Genomic DNA, 23,622 nt, shown 5'->3' on the forward strand with positions numbered 1-23,622 from the left:
GGAATTCCTTGTACGTTGCCAAAGTGTGTAATCCAGAAGAAGCAACAAGGCGATGAAGTGCCTCTGACATAGTAACTCTGAGGTGGTGGTGCAATTCCGACATAGCCTGTTCAACTCCAACATGGACAGGTAACTTCGACGTGGATCAACTCTATTACAGACCACCTTCTTAGAAATAAACAAGATCGCATGCGTCCTGACTTCACGTGAGGATATCACCAGCTTAAAGCACGAGCGTAACACGACGTAGAAATTATTGTTGCTTTAGAATACTTAGAAGATTTACAAGGTAGTTATGGGAACGGTATAAGTAATTTAATTGATTGAAATTTTTATTGACTAGTACGATCAATGCAAGTTATGGAAAACTTTTATGTCGACAACGCGTTATTCTGAACGTATGTGAAACCGGGAAAATCGTGATCACGATATGTGGACGACATGTTCTGAGGAATGAGAGAAGCTGAAAGCAGAAAACACTTTTTTTTTTGTGAATACACATAAAAGGAAAAATATTCATTACATCAGCTAATGCTAAATTCAACTCTAATTTCAATATAAAGCTATCTGCAATTTACCTGGATTAATTTTCATCTTAACGAAATCCTCGGAAATATTGTGAACATCCGTATCGTTCTCGATTCGAGGAATGAACGGTGCCCTCACTTCACGTCGCAGCAATTTATCCCAATCAATAGGAAGGAAAAACGGATGATCACGGATTTGTTTGAAGTCCATCTTGGCACCAAGTCTCTTTGTTCTGTCTTTTCTTAGTAACTAAAGGAATTTGGTCGGTTTTAATGAACATGACTCAACAGGAAGATATTTTATCATCCGTTTACCCCGTTGATAATATCACTGGATGCAGCGGACACATTCTTCTTAATCTTCACTGGTTCATTAACAATTCGATTATACATTTCATTGTGATCCCGTGAATAGAAAGGCGGCTAAAAAAAATAATCTTCACTTTTTAATCGCTAAGTTAGTTAGATCACCGGAGAACATAGTGATCGATGAAAGTGGTTTTATTTTACTTTCCATATCAACACCTATCCAACTACTCGTAAAATATTTAACGTTCAAGACAAACATGTCAATGTAGGGACGATTTCTATTTTGGTGCTTTCCGATCATTCGTTCCAGGATATTGCTCGAGTTATGGTGTCATAAAAAAACGTCACTTTGGAATCAGCAGAATGGTATATGACTAAGAATTTTTCTCTAGAATCAAACAGACCTTAGTGAAGGAGCGTTATGTAAGTATGTAGAAATTCCTAATGCTGAATGTTTGAACGTCATTTCTCTCAAATCGTCGTCGCTGTTGTGCCCAGAACATTTTGGTTAATTTTGCGGTTAATTTTTGTTATTACTTCTAAAAGAATGATTTCAGGAAATATTAACAGTTGTTAGTTAGTGGCTTTGATCGTCAAAAACTACACGTTCCATAAATTTCTCGGTATTTTTTTTCAAAGCTTTAACGCTCAGGTATTGAAAACTAAAAAAAAAAATACTGCTTCTTGAGAGCAACCTGAAGATGCCGTCATAGATTAGAATAATTAAATTCGAGACTACCTCCACAGTATGAACGTTTGCACCTTATAAAGTCTCCAAGTCTTCTTCAAATTAGATAGTTAAAAAATTAGACTAAAAAATAAAAAAATTAGACTTCAAGTTGGAAACTCTTCAAATTCCTTAAATTAGATCGTGGGTTCAAATTCTCTCACTATAGTGTATCCTAACATTCACTGCCTTTCTTTGCACAATACCTTTATTAAAATTTGAACTATTCTATTTCAAAAATAGATAACTGTAAAAGCTCACCAAACCAAATAGCATTTCATAAAGGACGCAGCCCAAACACCACCAATCAACCGTGATTCCATAAGGTTGTTTCAACACTATTTCTGGAGCGAGATATCTAAATATACATATACTATGTGTATCCTAACTTCTTCGAAATTTCTTTACTCCACATCCATTAGAAGAACAACATCTTTAGAAAGTTTCTCCTCTAAATACTCAAACAAATCAGTGGATTAACTCATAGTTGAAATTTCTAGTAATTATTGACGAAAATTTGGAGAGTAAGGGGTGGTGAGATCCTATTATAAATTATGTGTATTCGATATCAAAGTCTACACATAAATTGTTATCTAAGCTAGTATTAAACCAAGAATTAAACAAAACTCTTGAATAAAATCTTTGTTACAAATGAGTTTATGTTATTCGTAATAAAGGTTGTTTATTTATTATTTATTTTTATTTTTCATTTTATGATTTATTATTATTATAGTAATATAATATCACTATTAATATTATATTATTATAATATTACCATATTTTTATGGAAAATATTTATCAGAATCCAATACTTCAATGTGAAAAATTTTTGTAGGGAAGAATTCTAGAGAGTGAGACCACAGCAGAACTAAGTATCACTTTTCCTCTTTTTGTTTTCTAAATCGGTTCTCGCTGACCGCTTGTCTTTTTACTCTTTAGGTCAAGCAAACAAACTCTTAAAGTCTTATCAAATCACTTCAGAGGAAAGTACTTTAAGCGTAGTTTATTATCAAATTGGGAAAACATGCAAAGAGAGGTTGTGCAGTTTGCACTTGCGAATAATAATAAGCGTTTCAGAAAAAAAAATAATTGAGACTAGTAAGAAGTTGAACCATTTCGTATGATGTTGTTAAATTATTTGTTCGTCTGTATTTGGTTTATCAGGGGAATAAACGTGTTTCTGGTGAGGAACGAAGCCTTAAATTAGGAAGAAACAAAAACAAATGTTTTCTTAAGAATTTACGCAGGACTGCATAGAATAAGTGATTACTAAGTATTGCTACTTGGCCGGAATAGCGAGGTGGTAAGAGGTCACTAGGTGGTCGATGGACTGACGTCGTCTGGGGATGTTCAGGCTTTTCATTCTCCAAGTATCCATGAATAGACACTAGACTTATCTGAGAGGATGAAAAAACCAACTTCATAAAGCGCTTGGCTCATCATGTAGGCCTCCTACGCACTCATAAAACAGTTAAGATTCTGGATTAAAGTCGAATGAGTTAGCATGAGCCATAAGAAGTGGTCCATAAGAACCAGCACTTGATTTTCTTCCCTCCAACATAAGCTAGATATAGCGGGGCCCATCGGAGTTTTTTTTTTGATTATTTAAAACTTTTACAGTAATAAGAATGGGTATGTAGTGCGAAAAAAACGTACTCAGGTGTTCCACAGAATGTGTTTGTCACGGACGTCGACGTCATGTTTTCCTTACATAGTCCGAAGTCGGTCATAACCAGGTACCCGTGCTTATCGAGTAACAAATTTTCTGGTTTCAAGTCCCTGAAACTATTTACGTCTTATTCATAATTTTCATCAGGTAATTTTTATACTTGTTAGTGTTAAGCAAAGCGGTTACTCCTTCACAGTTACAGAAGAATTAATACTATTAATGCATAGATACTACTAATATTCATTTAATACTTAAATAAAATTAATAGTAGTAATATCTAATTATCAACGATCTAGAGTAAAAACGTTCAAGAGGTTGTTGACAATTAAATGGATTGAATTAGAAGGTTTAACGCCGATGATTAGCAGGAATTATTCAAAACAGTACAAAATGACTCCATCATGTTCAGAAAACTTTTTGATTATTGGCTCAATGTGGCTAAGGTACATAAATATTCGAGAGAAACGTTGATGCATGATGCGTTTCAGGAAATTCAATGAACAACGGATTACCTGTAGATAATATTGTTATCATGTAGATAGCCTAGGGCAGATGCAATTTCAGCAGCATAAAATCGGCTTCTCGATTCACTGAATTGTTTCTCCCGTTGTAAATGAGAGAACAACTGGAATTTTTCAGATAACAATGAATAATAATATTTTACTTTTTACATATATTTTATTTTTACATTATTTTATTTTTTTTTATTTTTATGTATTTTTTTATGAAGAAAAAATTACTTACCTCTCCACCGTTCAAATGATCAAGAACAAAGTAGAGTTTATCCTTACTCTGGAATGAGAAGTGAAGCGATACAAGGAACGGATGATTAATATTGGATTTTAGGACGCTCAATTCAGCCATTACATGTTTCACCTGGAATACATTCTTTCTGAAACGAGTTTACTGTTCAAAGATAGGAAAATGTGCTGATTGCTTGAATGTTTAGTGCCGGAACAAAAACCCTAATTACCAGGTTTTGATGGTTTTGTTACAATCATACGTTCGGAATTGCTACACCTTCAGTTTCCTACCTGTTATTACGAGGAGCTATAGATTGTACAATTACTCGTTCATCAAATTATGCAACAAATCCGACGTCATGATGTCTGTCGGTCGCCTTTTTGAAAGTACATAATTAAAAAAAAAGGACATACCTCATTTTTCTTTCGAATATGCTCTTTGGAAAGAACTTTCATTGCGTAAATTTTTCCGGTTTCTATATGTCGAACTTGATAAACTCGTCCAAAATTCCCTTTACCAATCGTATTGAGAAAATCAAAATTTGAAGCACATGCCCTTAAGAGAGCGTTGTGTAAGTATGAAAATATGAAAATATTTGAAAAAAAAAATGAACAAGCTTACATGGCATGTTCTTTCGGACCAAGATCAACGTGTGCTTCTTCATAGTCTTCCACGTCACGAAGTGAGAGGAATTCGCGAACATCCTCGCTGAACAAGCCCGATTGTGTCAGTGTTAAGGGATAGAAAACTGCGCTTGCATAATGTTTTGGTTAACCTAGACTCAAAAACTTTCTTATTTCCTTGAGGACCTCATCATTTTAAAGATATTGGATCTCAAGGAATGAAGAAACTTGAGAGGTGAGTCGACGCGAAAATGATACTCTGAGAAAGGAACACAAAATTGATTGATGATCTATACAGTAGTGTGCAATAGACGTTGGAAAAGGATGGGATAATGGGAAGAATTTGAAAGGATTCAGAGAGATGGCGTCAATGAGAGAATAGCTAAAATGAAAAGATGAAGAAAGAATTATTGTGAGAGCAGAGGACATTACAACGTGTTAAAAAGAATGGGAGATGAGATGGAGGCATATTTCAGTCCACAAAATTTAACCATTTTTTGGCTAGAATTACAAGGAAATATTTTCAGATAGTCCGAGAAATGAGTGGTGCTCAAATAGGCACCGGTCTCTTAAATGGTTTGTTGTCTCCATTTTTTTACCGAGAAACTTTCTCAAACCAAGTGAATTATATACATAATAATAATAATAATAATAATAATAATAATAATAATAATAATAATAATAATAATAATAATAATAATAATAATAATAATAATAATAATAATAATAATAATAATAATAATAATAATAATAATAGTAATAATAATAATAATAATAATAATAATAATAATAATAATAATAATAATAATAATAATAATAATATAATAACAATAATAACAATAGTAGATTAGAGTAATAAAAATAATAATAATCGATATCTATCCATTTCCATTTATGAGGTAGACTATGTAAATAGAATAGAAGATAGAGGTCAGCTTGGAGGAGTTAGAGAGAGGGAGGGTAGAAGACGCAAAAAACACAGTTAGAGTTCAAAAAAACATATATCACTACTCACAAAGTCTATTATGTAGAGTTTCGTTGAAATTGATGTACTTTTGCTGGAAAACACCTAACAACTTAACATCTTTCGGGAGTAACCTAACGGAACCTAACGTCTTTCGGAAGTGAAATTTTTGCAGGAACTAATCTGCACTTTTGCGGGTGTGCTCAGCTGGAAGTTTAAATGAGCCGTTGACATTATGAATGAGAGGCACACAATGCGATGTTTTAATGATATTTCAATTTGCAAATTTGCGGAAAAAAATTCTGTTTTAATAACGCAGAAGAATCTCTCCATCATTCCAAATGCAAAAGATTCCAGAAAGTAAAGAAGAAAACCGTTCAGAGCAACACATATTCAACACCACGTCTTCCTAATCTATCACCTCAACATCAGCTGTTTTCTTAGAACAGACAGGTTGAGGTTATCGTTGACGTTTGTTCGATGATTTTCGATTTGTTAGCCGTTTAACTGGAAGAAAAATACGTAAGAACGCATCGGGAAAAATTAATCCTTAAAGTCAACTGTTTGCCGATGTAAATAGAGAAATGGATCGTGAAAATGACATTAATTTCAAAGATTCAAGTTTTAGCTACAGATCGAATTACATGATCGTGATCGTTAACCGAAGTCCAACGACCATGATCACCGGAGCAGATCGGAGATTTTGGAACAAGTTTTAACTGGTCACAAGATTTTCTTGGAAGGGTTCATTGTTTTGGATTGATTTGGCTATATTTTGAATAATGTAGTTTTTTAAATGAACAATAGCCAATACAATAACTTGCAGTTTGGAATTTTCACCACTTAACAGCTTACTTGTCGTGATATTCAGCAAGAAGTTCCTGTACTAGTGCAATAATCCACTTTCGTCGTTTTTCTTGCAATTTCGCCTCAGCTTGTAGAAATTTCTTTTTTGGAACACATTTTATTGAGAGCTTGAGCGGCTCTTTCACCTTAAGAAATCAAGTTCTATTTAATAAAAATAAAATACTAGAACGAAATAAAAAAGATTAGCGTTAAAACATCACTTGCACAACCAACCACCTGATGAATTAGTGTTGACAAATTTAATATGACATGTTTCGACATTAAGAAACTGAAATGACCTTAAAAAGTGCAAAACAGGCTTGCCTTCAAATAAAATTCTTCATAATCCTCAAATCGCTTCCGAGTGAATCTACCAGAATTAATCCTGAGTGCAAATACCTGAAGCAAGAAAGAGGATTCACATAGATTTGCAAAAGTTCCCAGAATTTCTACTTGAACTACGCTCATTGCAAAAGAATTTAAAAAACTCGACGCTGAAAAATAACTGCTCTTTACTGGTAAGGACAATAATTGTTGACTCTTTGAATGCCACACATGCCATCATTACAAACAATGAGTTTATTTGCAGTTATGAACTCTTGATAAGCAATCCACGTGCAAGAAATGCCACTATGTATGTGATGATGGATCTTGTTGTACGCGCATTTACGTCTGACAGAAAACCAGTTCAAAAACGCAACTAACCGTCTTTTTCTCGTTGGTAACGATCACTTCACAAACAACAACTGGCGGTTTGCGCATAGTTCCGGATGCGAAAACTCTGGAAATGTGAATGCAACTTATTTATATGTTGTTCCATAAGTGTACACCTACGAATCAAAAACTAGAACATTTGCATGCTAAAAAGAATTCGTAGAGGAAGAAATGACCGATCCTAGATAAAAGGAATCATGAGGACACAGTTGAACAACGTTCTCATCAAATTATAGACCAACACATGAAAGATTTATAGATCCCGCCCAGTTTCAAGGGGGGCAACAGGAAACGGTCGCAGTCCGCAAAGCAGATACAGCTGAAAATAGCATCGTATGGTTATCATTGTGTTTGGCGACAAAAAAAAAAAACAGGAAAAATTGTGGATGAAGAAGGAGGGAGGTATTTGTGTCGTTGTAGGTTCAAACTGTGTGTGTAGTTCCCAAACAATTCAAGCAGGTGGAACACTTGGAAGCCGAAAAAAAAATTGGAACGGTTCGTGGAGTTTGTTCAATTGTTAAAATGAAACATGATACATGACATTGTGATTGCTCGAGAGGTGAAGAAAATTCATCTTAGAATTTTTTTTTCAACGGTTTTTCAGCACGTTACAATGGAGACTGTTAACAGAGACGTAAAAACGAATATGATTTGAAAGTTTACAAATCATATCAACGTTCGGATACACATTTGAAAGTAAAAGTCGTCATTGAACCTGCTGAAGTGGTGCGATGGTAGTATCACGACGATAACACTGACGCGCAACCACGCCGCGAATCGCCCCATTCCCCTCCCATCGGTGGTGTTCGCAGTTTTTGCCGGAATTAACTGTCGACTAATCCAGCACGTAAGCACATGTACTATGCGCGCACAACGAATATGTGTCGCAAATGCGAAACCCCCTTTCGTGACGTGTTATCCTAGAGGTCTTTGCGTGATCGCGGTGAATCAACGGTCAAAATAGGCGGTTTATAAACTTGTTCCGTCTACTTTACTTTTTACCGAAATATACTTCGTACAAAGTATTAATCAAAGAATACAAATGTCTCAAGTTTCTAACTTACTGTCGAACATCACCGTGAATGACCGAGACAGGTAAAGAAACGAATAAAAATGAAAACATACCCGGATCAAGGAACAGCCAGTGAACACACAAATCAAAATTCGAATCAAAAGAAGGAAAAAAATTCAGAAACATAGTGTAATTCTCTCTCTTATGCATTTTTCTTATCTATCCTATGTATATATAATGATTACATTAATGTGCTGGAAATAGACTCATCAATTAATTCATCAAATATTCCAGTAATCATTATAATTTAAATTTTGAGGCTGTCATTCGTAACCGATTAATCATCGAACATTAATTTCTTCACTTGTGCGACATTTCATCGTTTTTTTATTATAACCAACGACAGAGTAGAACTCGTCTAAAACATACTGGTTTTTTCTTTTTGAAAATTCGCTATTCTGCTATTTTAAAAACAAATCGGCATCTTTTGGTTGAATCAAGTGCATTTTAGGTACAAAAAATCCATTGCTCTATGGATAAACTACAACTGTTTCATCTGTTTGCAGTTTAATATAACGCTATACCCCAGCTAAGATTAGGAGCTTGCATAAAATCCAGAAATATTCAATTAATTTCAAGTTTTCAACTTCTCAAATTTACAGAAGGATTGGTGGATATGGTACATTGCACTGGTGTTTTTTTATTATCACAAGCGGTCCGTATCGCGTCATCCGAAATCCTTGTATCATATCTTCCGTATACTTTGAATCGCTATAATCATTCTTTGTCCAAAAGATTGGAAACAAATGCACAGCATCCATTAATCAAAGTCTGGAAGTTAGTGTTGATTAAAACCTCGTTCAATATTGATTGTGGATGCATACCACCGAAAGGATTCACATGTGATAAAAACAAGTTTCATCGAATTTTTCGATTTCGAATTTCATTTCTACAGGATAATTATGCATACAGTAAGGAAAAGAAGGAAGATAGAAAAGTAATCAGTTCAAAAACAGTTGGAATAAAAATGTTGATATCTTTCCAAACGGTATTCTTTGTTAAGGATGAGAGATGATTTTCTAGACTCTTCCGAATCTTCTAATCCAATCACTAATCCAACCAAAACATAACCGTTTGAAAAATTTAAACCTCATAATAAATGCAGCATAATTCGACAGAACTGTCATCCACACTCGGAACGCCTATAACAGTTTATTTGTTGTTCCTGTGTAGTCTATATACATTATCATAAAAGTTTCCATAGAGTTAGCAAACAGTAAAATATATATAGCTCCATTTTGCAAATAAAAATTTTTTATCCTACTCAACAACAGAGCTATTCCAGGGATTTTTTTTCTCAAGCATGCTCTGTTTTATCGACAGATGTGTTACAGTCGTTTGTCAGACGAATCCTTCTTTTTTTTTCAAAAAAGAAAAGGAGTAGTCAAAAAAAGACGTCAAGGAAAGAACGAGGGCATCGAAAGATTTGCCTCAAGAATCTGAGAATTCACCCGAAACAAATTATGTCTGGACTTTCTGCCTGAGAGTAGAGCATTTCACCGATCAAGCCAATCGTTAACTTTGGAGTAAGGATTTAATCTATCTTAATGTATTTTAATTCTACCGGGATTTTGGATCGAAGTAGTGGAGCAAAAATTCATTAAATGAGTATTTCCAACAAAATAGAGGAGGTTGGAGATAATTGTGTTGTATATGAGGAAGATGCAAGCAATAAATGAATAGTAAAAAGATTGTAACTTCGTTGAGGTCTGGTCCTGAATTTTCTATGGCAGAGGCATTAAAAACGAGGACAGGCGATGAAAAAAGTTGTAGGCACTAATTCATACGTTTACATTCTGATGCTGCTGCTGTTTCCTTTTTTTTTTAATAATTTGTATTAAGTTGATTGAGTTAAATCGGGAAAACATTCCGGAGGAAATTCTGTCTCATCCTACATAATATGTAGGATAGAAGAATCTTATTTCATTTTTAAATATTTCAATAATTAGTTCTAAACAACTGCTTTCAAACCTGTTGCTCTGTACATGTTTTAGCTTCAAAAAAATAAAAATTAGATTGAAATTCTTTCAATGGGGACGTCGATTTTTTTAAAAGTGGTATTTTTAGTGAAGCACGGATTCACCTCGGAATCACATAAACAACGTGTATTTTGTAGAAATACCTGCAGACAAAAGGAGAGCATATCGTTTTCCATGAGATTTGATGCTTTGATCTCTTTTCTCACATGACTAAAGCAGATATTTCTGCTTTAATTATGGAATTTTATTATAGTGAGTGAGAAAAACAGATTATTTTTCTTCTTCCTACTTATTTGCCGGGTTTTTTTCTCCCATTTATGTTATGAAACAGAGTGAGTAAACAGATTATGCAATTGCAAATAAGTTAGGGATTACAGTAAACAAATGCTTTCAGGATGGGAGATACTACAGCAGTTCGAGGCACAACCTGCACTTGTTTGAAAATAATTATGTACTGTACTATTTGCAAACAATTTCCTATTCAATTATTTGATTTATCCGGAAAATTAGAATAATTCCACTAAAGTGATAGCTTCAATGCTTGAAAGAAATTGTGGATAACAAATTCAAATAGTGCACAAATGCTGAGAAGTAAGAGTCTAAGATTCAAAGTATCTTCTCATAGAATTCGAAATACGGGTGAATTTTAATGGGGTTGGATGAATAAATTAGACTGGTGGTGTAATTATATTCGAATGAATGAATATTGAGAGAACAAAGTGCTGGCAGCAAATGCATGTTCCTAGCAGAGAGTTAAACCCAATATTGGGGGAATTTTTGAGGTCCTAAGTCGAATATTTCAAGAAATTCTGCCAGATATCAAACTTTTACGTTGCTTGTGGGAAAACTAAAAGGCGACGTAAGAATTAGGAATTCTGGACGTTTCGAGAAGATGCCTCATTTGCTTTCTGTTTAGAAGAAATATTGTGAGAGATGAACGTAAAATTTTAGACGAGAATATAGGGAATTTTGTTCTCAATACCAGTTCTGTATGAATTATAATCGAAGTATTCCTCATTTTACAAAACCAGATTTTTTTTCTTGCAAAATATTTTGATTCGATGAGTCATTGTGAGAATCCACGACGCACCTACAGTTCCCTAATTGTCGCGGTTTATAGCGAAATAAGTTTATCGCGTGTTACTGCAGTACTACTCTAGTTAAGAGGATATGATCAATTTGGTGATGAACAGAGCACAACTGGAGATCAGGTACCGAGGGTATGTCTGGGAGGCAAATACGAGGTCTGATCAGTTGATTTGATTTACTTTCGAGTAAAATCGCTGCGAAAATGACAACAATTATAGCGCACTCTAAACTTTTTTTAAAATTGTATGTTGCGGCGAATTATGTTATCAGTAAGGATAAGTGTTGATTCTTTTTACTACTACTTTGTTACGCTCTTTTATTTTTGTTACGAACTTTGGTGAAGATAAGAAGATCTAAACGGGATTTTCAAGAGAAACATTAACATTCCTGGAATGTAGTAAGGAAATTTTTGATCACATTCCTCGAAGGTATGGTTCGGTGGGTGGTTTTTTTTGCTCTCACATTTTTTGAAAATAATTTAAGTTGCATTACTAACAGCTAAATTGAATTTTAAGACACAGTATAAAATAGTGCACAGGTATTTCTTTTGAAGACAAAGGTGAAACTTTTGTTCTATGGGTAGCGAGACCTTGGAAATCAGTGAGATGTGATGTAGAAATAGTTCTTCTACAGTAATTTCCTTGAGCTACTGTATACACAAAAGTATATGAGAGATGGAGACAGTATAGATATTCTTTAGGCGTCTCTTTACTCATAGAATTAACCCTGGTCGCTGAAAACTGTGTAAATATAATTTCTATGTAAATATATTCCGTTACTTCTTCGGAGTCCAGCATATTTAGAGCTATAAACAGGTGCAGAAAACGATTTTACAGGTTATTACAGAAATACATAACCTTCTACTGATTTTTGAAGGTTCGTTTATGTAACAGGGAACGTTTCGTGCATCCAGGAACAGCGACGGAAACGTAGTGCACAAAGCAAACCAACCATGCATGTTCATAGTTTTTGCACAACGAATGTAGCTATACCGGATGAAATCTGTCAAATTGCGCCATTTACTCCGAAAGAATTCGGAAAACTCGTAAAGATAAGCCGAAAAGGCTGAAAAATCATATGGACGTATATTTTTGTGTGTGTAAGATGTATTTGGAATCATATGAATATTTTGTAACATCAACATCTTTTGAAAGCAACAAATTTTACTACATGGTAATCAAGGCACATTTTTGTAGATGTGGGTGCGTTATGATACGTCCCGCTTCAAGTAAAAATGCACTTGAAACAAAATAATGGCTTTAAGATAACGCTGAAAAACCCTTATGCGGAGAAATATTACGCATAATACTGATAAATTGTCCAGATTAAGCATATACTATGCGGATGTGAGAATAAATGAGCAAGTAGTAGTAGTAGTAGTAGTAGTAGTAGTGATGCGGTTGAAATATGATCATGTAAATGTATTGAAGTGAAGTGAAGGCATTGTCCAGGATAAGTGTTTTATGTGGCGCTTTGACTTTGTCGTTGAATGTGTGTGGCGCGTTCCTGAAATATACATGCTATTGATTGTTCTTTTCAATTTTTACATCCACCCATACAGATACACTTTAATGAAATTGCTGTATGGATCGCTATACAGACAAATCTGCGGCTGAACTCTGCAAACGCTCAACCGCGATTACGGATTGATGGATATGCTAGTGCATCAGCAAATATAGTTCGTGTACTTCCGGGAAACTTTCGTTACCTATGATTTTCTCAAGACCTCTTTCTTGGACTCGTAATTGTTGTCATTTATGGATCATAATTCAGCTCATATAGCTCATGCAGTGATTTTTGCTGTGAACTTGTGCACGAACCTCGCCCTCTTTGTTGTAGAGGATCGTCTGCACGTTCGATCCGACACCAAACGAATCTTCGCTGTCAAACACTAGCGATTCCGGAGGGTTGTGGATACCACCTTGGCCGCGTGCCCAGATCTGAAAAGGAAAATTTAAGGAAATGAGTAGTTGGATAACAAAGCTGCATTCCAGCCGGGCGCAACTCGGATCAACCAGGTGGAAAAGCACACCTTAACGCTTTTTCCCGCACGAAGAATGAAATCATGAGGGAGAGTGTACACGATTTCGCGTTTTCCATCGATTTTCCTCTTGAGCTTCCATTCTCCAATGGGTTCCTCTTTAGAGCGGTGGGTGTTCTCGAGAACAACGTATTTGCCTTCAGGGGATGGATCCTAAAATTCACAACTGGATATGGACTAAGTAGGAATAGAAACGTTTCAAGAAGGAGACCCACCTGGATGGAAACGTTTCCTTTCGCTGAACGAGTGTACGAAGTTCTGCTGGACGTTTCACCTTTGACGACACGCATCGTTTCTGGAAATTATAACAAAATGAGAACCAGTTCCACACCCAAAGACTCTAACCACACCCACCAGTGTCTGCAACCTCATTGATTCCGGTGGTGCGAACGACTTGTTCGACGAGTTGACGAAGACCGGGACCGTCTCCCTCTCCCTCGAGCATTTTGCGATATATCGCAATTTCTGCATCGAGGGTCTGGAAGACGTGATTGTTTCAGACTGCAACTAGCGGATGGCCTTTTGCGGCTTAAACTACCTGTTTGGTATCGAGTAACATTTGCAGTTCAACCATGAGGGCCTGGCATTCTTCACGCATCTTACGGATCTGTGCGTCACGATCATTGAGAGCGGCCTCGTAGGAGCGTTGGTCATCTTCCAGCTGGTAGTTGAGCTCTTGGATTTGCTTCTCTAGGAGGGCGTTCTGAAATAAAATTCACCATAACTCCAAAGGTCACTTTCAAACATAAAGAACCGTCAGTAACGTACTCTTCCTTCCAAATCAGCCAATTTTCCGCGCAAGTCCGTAAGCTGTGTACGAAGACGTTTGACCTCGTCCTTCTGGTAACCTTGTTCCATGTTCTGGCGAGCGCTCTGTGTCTGGATCTCCTGTACCTTCAGCTTGTACCAAGACTCCATGTCGTTACGGTTGGTGTTCATCATCTGGAGTCGAAGGTGTCCGCATACAACAGCTAATATCCTGGTGATGATCACAGCAACCCACCTGATCGTATTCATTTCTAATATCTCTAATCGCAGATGCGAGTTCGTTCTTGAAGAACTCGCGATTTTCGCTCGTTGTGTCACGCGCTGCCATCGCTTGCAGCTCCTTGATTTCCTGAAAACCAACAAGTTGGTGTACCTCTAACGCAGAACCGACAAGAGTTAGCAGAGGGAAGAGGGCAAAAATTGCGGCCCTTCTGATGATTGGAGAGTTTGAATCGGTTATTAAACAACAATAACACTACCATTTGGTCTGGAATGCACAGAATTTTGAGAAATGCAGGGTGCCAAGAATTTTCTAAAGTTTCCTTCAAAACTTTTGTACACTACCCTCGATAAGAAGGAAGGTAGAAATCTGATATAGTGCCACACCTATCAACGAAAGATGTGGTCGCATAACTTGTTTGCGTTTACAACATTCACTTCTGTTCAGTAATCTCAATTGAGAAGGCTGTGGAGTGTGACCATAAATTTTCTATACCAGTTTTGTCTGAAAATGACATCTACTTCTGCGCAAAAAAAAAAATCCCATGACGCAAAAATTCGGTTACGAATTTGTATTCGGAGATTTCCTTATCGCCGTATGTCGTAGCCATCGTTCAACTAGTTTACTTCACTTGCACTTAATTATCCTTGACATACTAAGGTGACAAACATTCAAACAACTTCACATTATCGCTGACCCCATTAGAGAAAGAATTTCTGCTGCATGAACTACAATCCATTTGACTTTTCTTATTCTCCTAATTAATAATCGGCGATGACATGGATGTGAATTAAAAAAAAAAACTGGATAGGCTATTTTTTACAAACTTACTTGATCGTGTACTCTCTTGATGAAATCAATCTCCTCAAGAAGTGTAGCGACTTGATTCTGATAGTCGATACGATTCAGCGTCTCCTGATCGAGGTCCTGAAATGAATAATTTCGTGGTGGTGGACGAGTCGATACGAATGATTCAGAACTGGTCCGAATTCATGCACTCTGCTCTGTAAACAGTAATAGGTTTGAACGATCACGTACCGTTCTTGCACGTTGAAGTTCGGCCATAAGTCGCATATTCTCCTTCTTAAGGCGAGAAATCTCTTCTTCAAGAAGAGCAATTCGTCTTTTGAGAAGGTTAATCTCAGCTTCAATATTTGATAATTTCACAAGAAGTTCGTCAATTTTTTCACGGTCTTCAAGACGAGCTTTTGTAGCTTCTTCAAATCTGTAAATAAGCACCAATCCGATCATGATCCATGATTTCACATCCTTACAATCTGGACAATAATAATATGAACAACTCCCTACTTTCGACGGAACTCATTCAGTTCATCTTGAAGTTTACGAATTTCCTTTTCCAAATCGTCCTTCTCCTTACCGGTTTGGGTGATCAGCTGTTAAACAATTCTCTTTAGTTCAATATTTATTTATTTCATCCAAAAACACTTTACAATACCTTTTTCGCTTGACTAAGTTCACCCTCATACATGCTACGAACGCTGCTGGTATCCTTACCCCATCGAGAGCGTAACATTTCTAGATCAGCAGACAACTTGCGATTTTGTGCTTCCAAGAAACGAACCTAAAGAAATTGGATTTAGTTCCATGGATCCAGAACCTCCTCAGGGAAAAAAGTACCTTCTCAATGTAGCTAGCGAGTTTGTCGTTGAGGTCACTCATTTCTTTCTTTTCCCTCTCACGTGCATCACGAATGGTTGAGGCGGCATTCTGACCGTATGGCGATAAACCGCTGGTTACGGAAGACGATGACATCTCGGTGACAATTTTCAGCACACGATTCCCAGAACCTTGAAAAAAAAAGCTGTTAGCCCAGAAAACAGTTCGATTGTTGTAAACAGTTCGGCGTTGTTAACATTTTTTGACACAAGTAGTAGAAAAACGGTTTTCTGAAGCTATTACGGATGTCCAGGGACATCCAGGGAAAAGAAAAGGTTTTTGTTATGGGAAACCCGTTATCATCTAAAAATCCCTAATTTGTTTTGAACGGACCGTCGATTGGCTAACGTCTTTTGCGGCATTTTTTTTTGTAGTGACAGGTTCTGTTATGGAGACTCCAAAGAAAGACAGAGGGTAATTTTAAAGTGCTGATATGATAGAAAACGCAGCGATGCAACAATGAAACTATCACGAGTCACTAATTTTAATCTAATCTTTTTATGAACATCAATCTATGGAATTTCCATTTTCACTGGACAAATAGACTTAAAGAAATCTAGGTATATAATAATGAGGACTTCGAGGACTTGAACACAAATCATATTTAATTGCATGTGGGAGATTTTGTATAAGAAACGCACTAGGATGCGACTTTTCACGACATTTACTAATTTTTTAACGTTAACCTCGCTCAGAATTTTCGTTATCCTGGCTTGAACACCTCCAGAGCAATAACCGCTCTCAGAACCTGTTTCGATCCTACTGCACACAAAAATTATTTCCAAAATGATGTGAAATTCTGTGAGAAGAGTTCGGATGCGTTCGATAAAAGATCCGGTTCACTAGGGATCCCATTATCTCCTTCATGTCAAAATAGTTCGTGAACAAATAGATGGAAGGAGGGAATATTTGATTTTGATTGGTTCTAATCTATAAGTTGTTGTTTGTGACACGACTTTGAATCGTTACAGTCATGTGGCATTCAAGTTCAAATTCATTTAAACAGTAAGTTTCATGAGAGTTTCCAGAATTTCCTCCTGACAGCGGTTGCCATCTACATCTAGATTTACTAAGCAGTAAAACAAACAAAATACCATTTACTAGTAAAAATCATCAATCACATGTTGCGAAGAAACGTACTTGAAACGCGCAAAGCATTAAAAATCTAGAATTCATCACTGTCACATTTATTCTGCTCTACTCAAATTATTTCACTTAAGGTATCCTTAAACTTTTCTATATTTCTCTGAACTAAGATTATCTACCATAACACACAGGACTCATTTTTAAAATTCCCGCTCAAAATCTATTTGAAACGATGAGTCGAAACGATGAAGGTGGTTTTCTTTTGTTTTCTCTCATCTTTGCATTCTTTAACGTATTTTATACAGCAAAAGAGATAAAAGGGAAACTGCAAAAGTTTTCGTAGATTCTAATCAGTTTGCGAGAAGCAGGTTTTGACGCAGTCGATTGTTTCCGTCAACTTCAGTGCGAGAAAGGCAACAAACAACATCTTTTGCACTAATGGGTTTTTCCTTTACAGTGGGAGCCCTCTCCTTTCCATATAATTCTGCAATGATGTATTTTTACTATTCCATATTTATCATTTCACAGGATCGGATCCGTTTGGCATCGCGCTATTGAACGTCTCACAGAAAATCTGAACATTCTTCAACTAGTATCTCAAAGGGAATCAAACTAGATGAAGAACTGTTTTCTGAAAGCGAAAGTTTTCTGCAAGTGCTACTTCCTGAAAAATTCTAGGATTTTGCTGCATTTTTGATACACAATAGCAAAGCTAACCGGGTGTAGAGTAGTTCTGGGTGCTGGACGTCGTGGTCCGATTGAACGTCGGTCGAGATGTGATAGAGCTGCGGTATTCTTCGGACATCCTTCAACACGACAGCTTTAGTGGAAGCACGAATGAATAGCATAACGGTAAACGTGGACGTACGTGCAAACAGTCATTTGAAGTAAACACGCAACGATTCATGCGTAAGCAAATGTTTGAAGGAGAAGAAAATGATTGCACAAGGAAAAGTAGAAAAATAAGAAAGAAAAGAAAGAAACGAACGAAACGAGTACGAATCACAACGACAACGTCAACGATTGGCTTCGTTGCTTCCCTAAACGAGTGAACGGTCGGCATCTAATCAGATACGACCTCGCGGGCGGACACTGACGGTACCCCCGAGCCACGGCCGCCCACCCCACCGCTCTCCTCCGACCAGCCCCATTAAAACGTCTCCTATTCTCTCGTCGATCGACAAAATCTCTCTTCTATCTCATCAAACACTACACTCTTATCGGAAACGATTCGTTAACTTCCCAAAATGTGCGTTTTGTGGGCTTGAAGAGAGAGAGATAACAGAATTGACCTACTTACTTGTAACCTGACAATCTTGCTGATGTTTTTTAAGTGTTAGGCAGCGAGTGCCCTTTCTTTGTCTCCGATGCAACCACATCGCTGCCAATCAACCGCTTTTTTTTTGACAGCAAAGAGAAAGGTTTGAATTTGTGATGAAAATCTTGCTACTCAAGAACAACGACAAGGTTAAGTTTTGGGAGAGCGTAGAAAGAGGACTGTAGAAGGCAGTGTGGAAAAAGTGTGGAACGAAATAGATGGATACTTTGTTAGGTACAACTGAGAATGGAATGCGAAATGTCTGGGCACAAATACAAATCAAATCGCTCTGGAATTCGTGCCATTCCCAGGAGAAAAACATGAAATACCTTGGCATAATATATTTTAGAGTAATTATTCTTAACAAATCCAGTATTAGAACAAGTGATCAAGTCCAGATGATTTAACTTATGTTTTTTTTTGCTACTTCAACAACTGTATACATAGAATACCCAAGAACATGTAAAATTGCTTTTTTTTTCTTGCAAGTTTCTTCCTCAATACCATTTATTTTAACCTAGTAGGAGCAGTACGGTATATTCCGACTAACGTATCACGCATAAATCGAAAAACTTTTTATGGATGGAGTAGGATGCTTTAGAAACGATATCCTCCTCACCTCAAATGCAATGAGCTTCAGTTCCTAGAAATTAGTTCAAAATTTCTCGTCTTATTGGGCATATAATTCCAATTGATGAGAATAATTAGCTAATGATGAACATTAATGGAATGCTATGGATAATATGAGACAGTAGAACCACAAAAATAATTTTCTTAATCTCACTACTTTAAGGAGGAATTCGAGGATACTCCAGATACGTACTCGGAACATAAAAGATTCAATAGAATCAGTACTGAAATATGTCTGTATCTCCGTGATCAAAACGTGAGGTCCCCATTCCGTTATCATTTCTAAGATCCTGAGTGATCGATTCTATTGTGAGGGACGTAGGGGGACAAAAACACAAAGATGGAACGATAACAACCAGTTGAAAAACTGTCTATAAACATGACAAAATGTCATCCGTTAAGCAAACCATTGAATTCGTCGAAGTTTACGTAAATACACAAGATGACAAAGGGATTCTTATTGATTTCATACCTATAGCAAGGATTCGCCGTAACGGTTATTATATTTAATGTTGAAAAATATTCAAGAACAGTTGTTTACATGCCTTCTGTACGTGCACAGACGAACAGCCAAAATAGCTCAGAGGGTAGCGGTGAATGGGGAGAACGCCGCTTACTCAACACAAAACTTGTCTACCTATGTGAGTGATGGAGTTATTACTGTATTTAAGTGTCGTCGAAGCACAACAATGTTGCAGTCCGCCTTTTACACAACACAAAATGATGAAAGTGTGACCTGCGCATCAGGCAAAAGTACAAGTCACCCAATGTAGTGAAAATAGATTGAATGAAAGAAACTCGGTTCAGGTTGTCAAGCCTCGCAACGTCTGCGACGAGTCCCAACACTACACATTTGACGATGACTGAATATGCTGAACTAACCGGCAGCAGATATCATAATGAAGGTGTCGATGGGGTGGGGTTCGAAAAAGGCCTTCGCAACGGGGCGTGGTATGATGCATGGGACCCCGCGCCGAACGAGTAGGTCGAGGATACACACCCCGTTGTGCACCACCCATCCGCAATGAAGGCGTCGACTCGCAGAGGGGGAAAAAACCACCACCACCACCACGATCAGACTGTTGACGTGATTCAATCATTACGATACGAGTCGTTACACTTCAATGGAGCACCTTGAGGAGGTCAACGAACCTGAATCGTCGTCAGAACGCCTCATGAGAACTTGCCTTTCATGAACGCAATGTAGTAGAAAAAAGAAGCAAGCGGCTTTTGTTGTTTGGAATACAAGTCGTGGAACATGTGAATACGGTGATAGGAACAACTCTGACAGACGAAAAGAATTCAACAAGTGATTCTATCAGAAGTTGACCATGAAAACATAAACCTGTTCTGGAGTTGCTGCTTTGCGTTACTGGGATACGGTCTCGATCTCAGTGCGATGAAATTATTTAGAGAGCGATGAAAACACTTGCATCCATTATTTAGAATATTATATTAAGCTGTGTTTACTCGAACAACGCAAAAATCACATTACATTACAATTTATTGAATCCTCATTAGACAATAAATCAATTTAATCGATTGCAAAGAACAAAGGACTGTTTTGTTGACATCTTTGTTGGTTTTCTATTAGTAGCAGAAACTTAAATGTCGAGTCCTATGACAGTACTTTCATTCTAAGTTGCTGGGAAGCGAAAAGACTCAGAGAACGATCTTTCCCCTGCAGTAGTTTATATTTATGTATTCTCCGGAGAGACGATAAGGAGAGGATTAGACAGTTTAGTAAATCTGTATACTAAAAAACAAGTTCCCATTGCTAAAAATTGCAAAAAAAAATTGCAGCTACCTTTCAAAAGTTTTTAAGGCAATTTCTTCATTTTCTAATAAAAAAAATCATATCTTTCACTCTTTATTGATTCATTGAGTGTGCAGTTAACAAATAAATTCTTTTTCCATAGAAACATTCCTTACTGTTCTCTGACCTTGCTCATAAAAAAGACTATTTCCTATTTCAAATAGTTGCCGAGAATTGGTACAGAAAAAGAAATGACATTGCTTTCGGAAAATAATTGATGTTTGATCAAAAGACAAGTTTTTTTCTGACATGAGGAAACAGCCAAGGACATATCAGGTAAACGTTTACTTTTTAAATTGAAAAAAAAACACTTCTCCGTCAGAAATTGGAATTAGTCATACAGAACTTCCTGAGAAAAAATTGCTTAAGTAACAAGTCTTTAGGAAATTTTTCATGAGTCATTCTTGAAATGGTACAAAAGCGAGTGTCATACTTTGATTTTTACAGTGGTTCACAGTGTAATAGCATGTTTAGAACAGGATTCGCATACATTTCAAGAACCTCGTCGTTCCTCAATGTTTGACTGGTTTCCGGACTTGGAACTCGTTTGTACCAGCTAAATATATACCTTAGGAAGGGGTATATTTTCTTAATAGCATTCTATACATCTGAACATGTAATGTACAATGCAAATAGATCTTGAATACCCTTTAATTTTTTTTTATGAACGGGTTTTCAAAGAATAATATGCAGCACATGAGGAAACTTCCTTCTACGTTGAAAAAATAGTCAAGTAATTTTTAGTCATGTGCCCAAACCAATGTAGCTATCATGATTAAGAATAAAATTTAATTTTAAAAAATTGCAAAAGTTTTTCTTTCTCGCAATGGGTAGTCATTGTTTTATACGTATTTTTCGTAAAGAAAGTAGTCTTCGTGTCTAATGTTAAATGTTCTAATGTCAAAATATTAAGCAAAAATGATTTTTCATTCTTGAGTCTTTTATTTTGGTTTCGAACCACCAAAATCGTACTTGTTTAAAATTAGTCAGCGAATGAATGAATGAGTGATTGAATAGAAGAATGAATGAATGAATGAATAGATGAATTAGATGATGAACTGACAAGAAAATGTGTGAATTTTTCCGACCACTGGCAAAATCAACCGTAGAGAAGAACTCTGATACAGTTTTCAAATTTACGTATTCTTTTAAAAAGAGTGAAGTTCTGCCGGAAGAAACATTCTTGGAGTTTATCCAGATTTGATTTAAAATTGAAAATTTTCTAAAAATATTTTTACAAATATGAATCAAAGTAGTTACAATTAAGGGTATTTATATGATTTGCTCGTGATATCAGTTGATTATCCTAGAATAAACCTTACATAATCGATGTCAAGTAATCGTAGGCGGTTGTAACGCTCGCCTACAAAACGTTCGGAAGGGCGTTGGCCGTATGTGTCAACGAAGGTTACTCATCCACAATGGTTTTTACTCACAATTCATCCCTTTTCGCCTATTGTCATAACGCTTAGTGAAAACGAAAACTGGAAGAACGCTGACAAATGTTCGTAAATAAAGTCTTGCTATGTATTTGCGCAGGGACTTTACTACAGATACTACTGAGAACAGTCACAGTCATGTATTACAGGAAGAATCCGTTCTTTTTTTGTTATCAAGAAAAATTATCCGGCACACCTATCAGCACTTTTCTTTTAACATTCTGTTTCTGGCTGAATATTATAAATTTACCGTTAACTAAGTAGGACAATACGATCTTCGATTAACAGTAGAGCTGATCGATAACACGAAAACTCGTCCAAATTTCGTATAGACTAGTCTTAGATCGCAAGTATCCTCGTATTTGTCATGAGTCACACGACAATGCAATCTCATCTCGTTACGATCATTTGATATAAATTTGAATGGTCACGACGTCCTTGACGCGAATCAGACTGCGGTTTCTCTGATCGAATCAGATAATGCCAGACGATGCCAACGTCAACTGTTATATGTTTAGGTAAACAAACTATGTAGAATTGAAATATGAATTTGAGAAAAATTCTCAAGTTCTTATATAGAAAACGAGACAACATCAAGCGTCGAAACATGAAAATTTCCTCCTGGAACTAGTTTCTTCTCAAGGAATCTGAACAAATGTGCAGAAATCATCCACCTTCTTTTAAAATGTTATTTCCACACAAAACGTTTTGCTTATCCAAACTTTCCAACAGTTGTCGATGCCCTGTTAGTGGCTTTGTGTTGACATTTTGCCGATCATTTTCCAAATTATTCACATATTCAGAGAGAAATATTTTTTAAGTGTGAGTCGCTCAAATAAAACCGAAAATGAGAAAAGTATTTACCGTACGATGATTACTTCAATGTTTATCTTATAGTGATTATTATTATAAACCAACTATGAATTATAATTTTAAAAAAGGCCTACAAAACCATAAATTATGATTAAAACTTAGAATAAAAGTTCCAAATTGGTTTTTCTTATTGATTTCGGGTATTCTAGTGAAATCAATATATTATTTCATGCGTATTTTATACACCTTATTTTTTAAAGCATATCTCAGGTTTTTTTTATATTCCAATAGACAGACACATATCTGTTTTTTAAAACTGGTCTTTCTCAACTAATCGAAAATTTATCTTCGATTCGTCACAGAAATTGAAGCTACAGGAAGAGGCTTCGATAGAATTCCGACTGAATGTTGGACTTTTTTGTTATATCCAGAAATTTTCAATGAATAACAATTACTCGTTATTGTTCGGTCTAACAGAATTTGGCCACATTTCATTGCTGAGTGATTCTAGAATTAAGTATCGTAGTAGTTACTGGTGAACATTGTGGGTA

General features: G+C 36.2%; 2 protein-coding genes across 2 annotated transcripts; both read right to left on the reverse strand.

Moving 5' to 3' along the window:
- Window positions 1-371: 371 nt before the first annotated feature.
- RB195_025834 (uncharacterized protein) lies at window positions 372-7,171 on the reverse strand (the record flags this gene model as incomplete). The annotated part of the gene is made up of 12 exons (XM_064214142.1): window positions 372-463; window positions 579-777; window positions 843-950; window positions 1,825-1,921; window positions 3,220-3,342; window positions 3,745-3,857; window positions 3,977-4,108; window positions 4,390-4,531; window positions 4,598-4,684; window positions 6,419-6,555; window positions 6,734-6,808; window positions 7,115-7,171. 12 exons carry the CDS (start codon window positions 7,169-7,171, stop codon window positions 372-374), a joined length of 1,362 nt encoding a protein of 453 aa, XP_064070023.1.
- A 5,553-nt stretch (window positions 7,172-12,724) lies between these two features.
- RB195_025835 (uncharacterized protein) lies at window positions 12,725-17,860 on the reverse strand (the record flags this gene model as incomplete). The annotated part of the gene is made up of 14 exons (XM_013454003.2): window positions 12,725-12,769; window positions 13,084-13,203; window positions 13,296-13,457; window positions 13,520-13,599; window positions 13,659-13,782; window positions 13,843-14,007; window positions 14,073-14,246; window positions 14,308-14,421; window positions 15,124-15,219; window positions 15,331-15,517; window positions 15,601-15,686; window positions 15,749-15,874; window positions 15,931-16,100; window positions 17,773-17,860. 14 exons carry the CDS (start codon window positions 17,858-17,860, stop codon window positions 12,725-12,727), a joined length of 1,737 nt encoding a protein of 578 aa, XP_013309457.2.
- Window positions 17,861-23,622: the final 5,762 nt, after the last annotated feature.

The sequence above is a fragment of the Necator americanus genome, chromosome X (assembly GCF_031761385.1).
Source record: "Necator americanus strain Aroian chromosome X, whole genome shotgun sequence".
Lineage (NCBI taxonomy): Eukaryota > Metazoa > Nematoda > Chromadorea > Rhabditida > Ancylostomatidae > Necator > Necator americanus.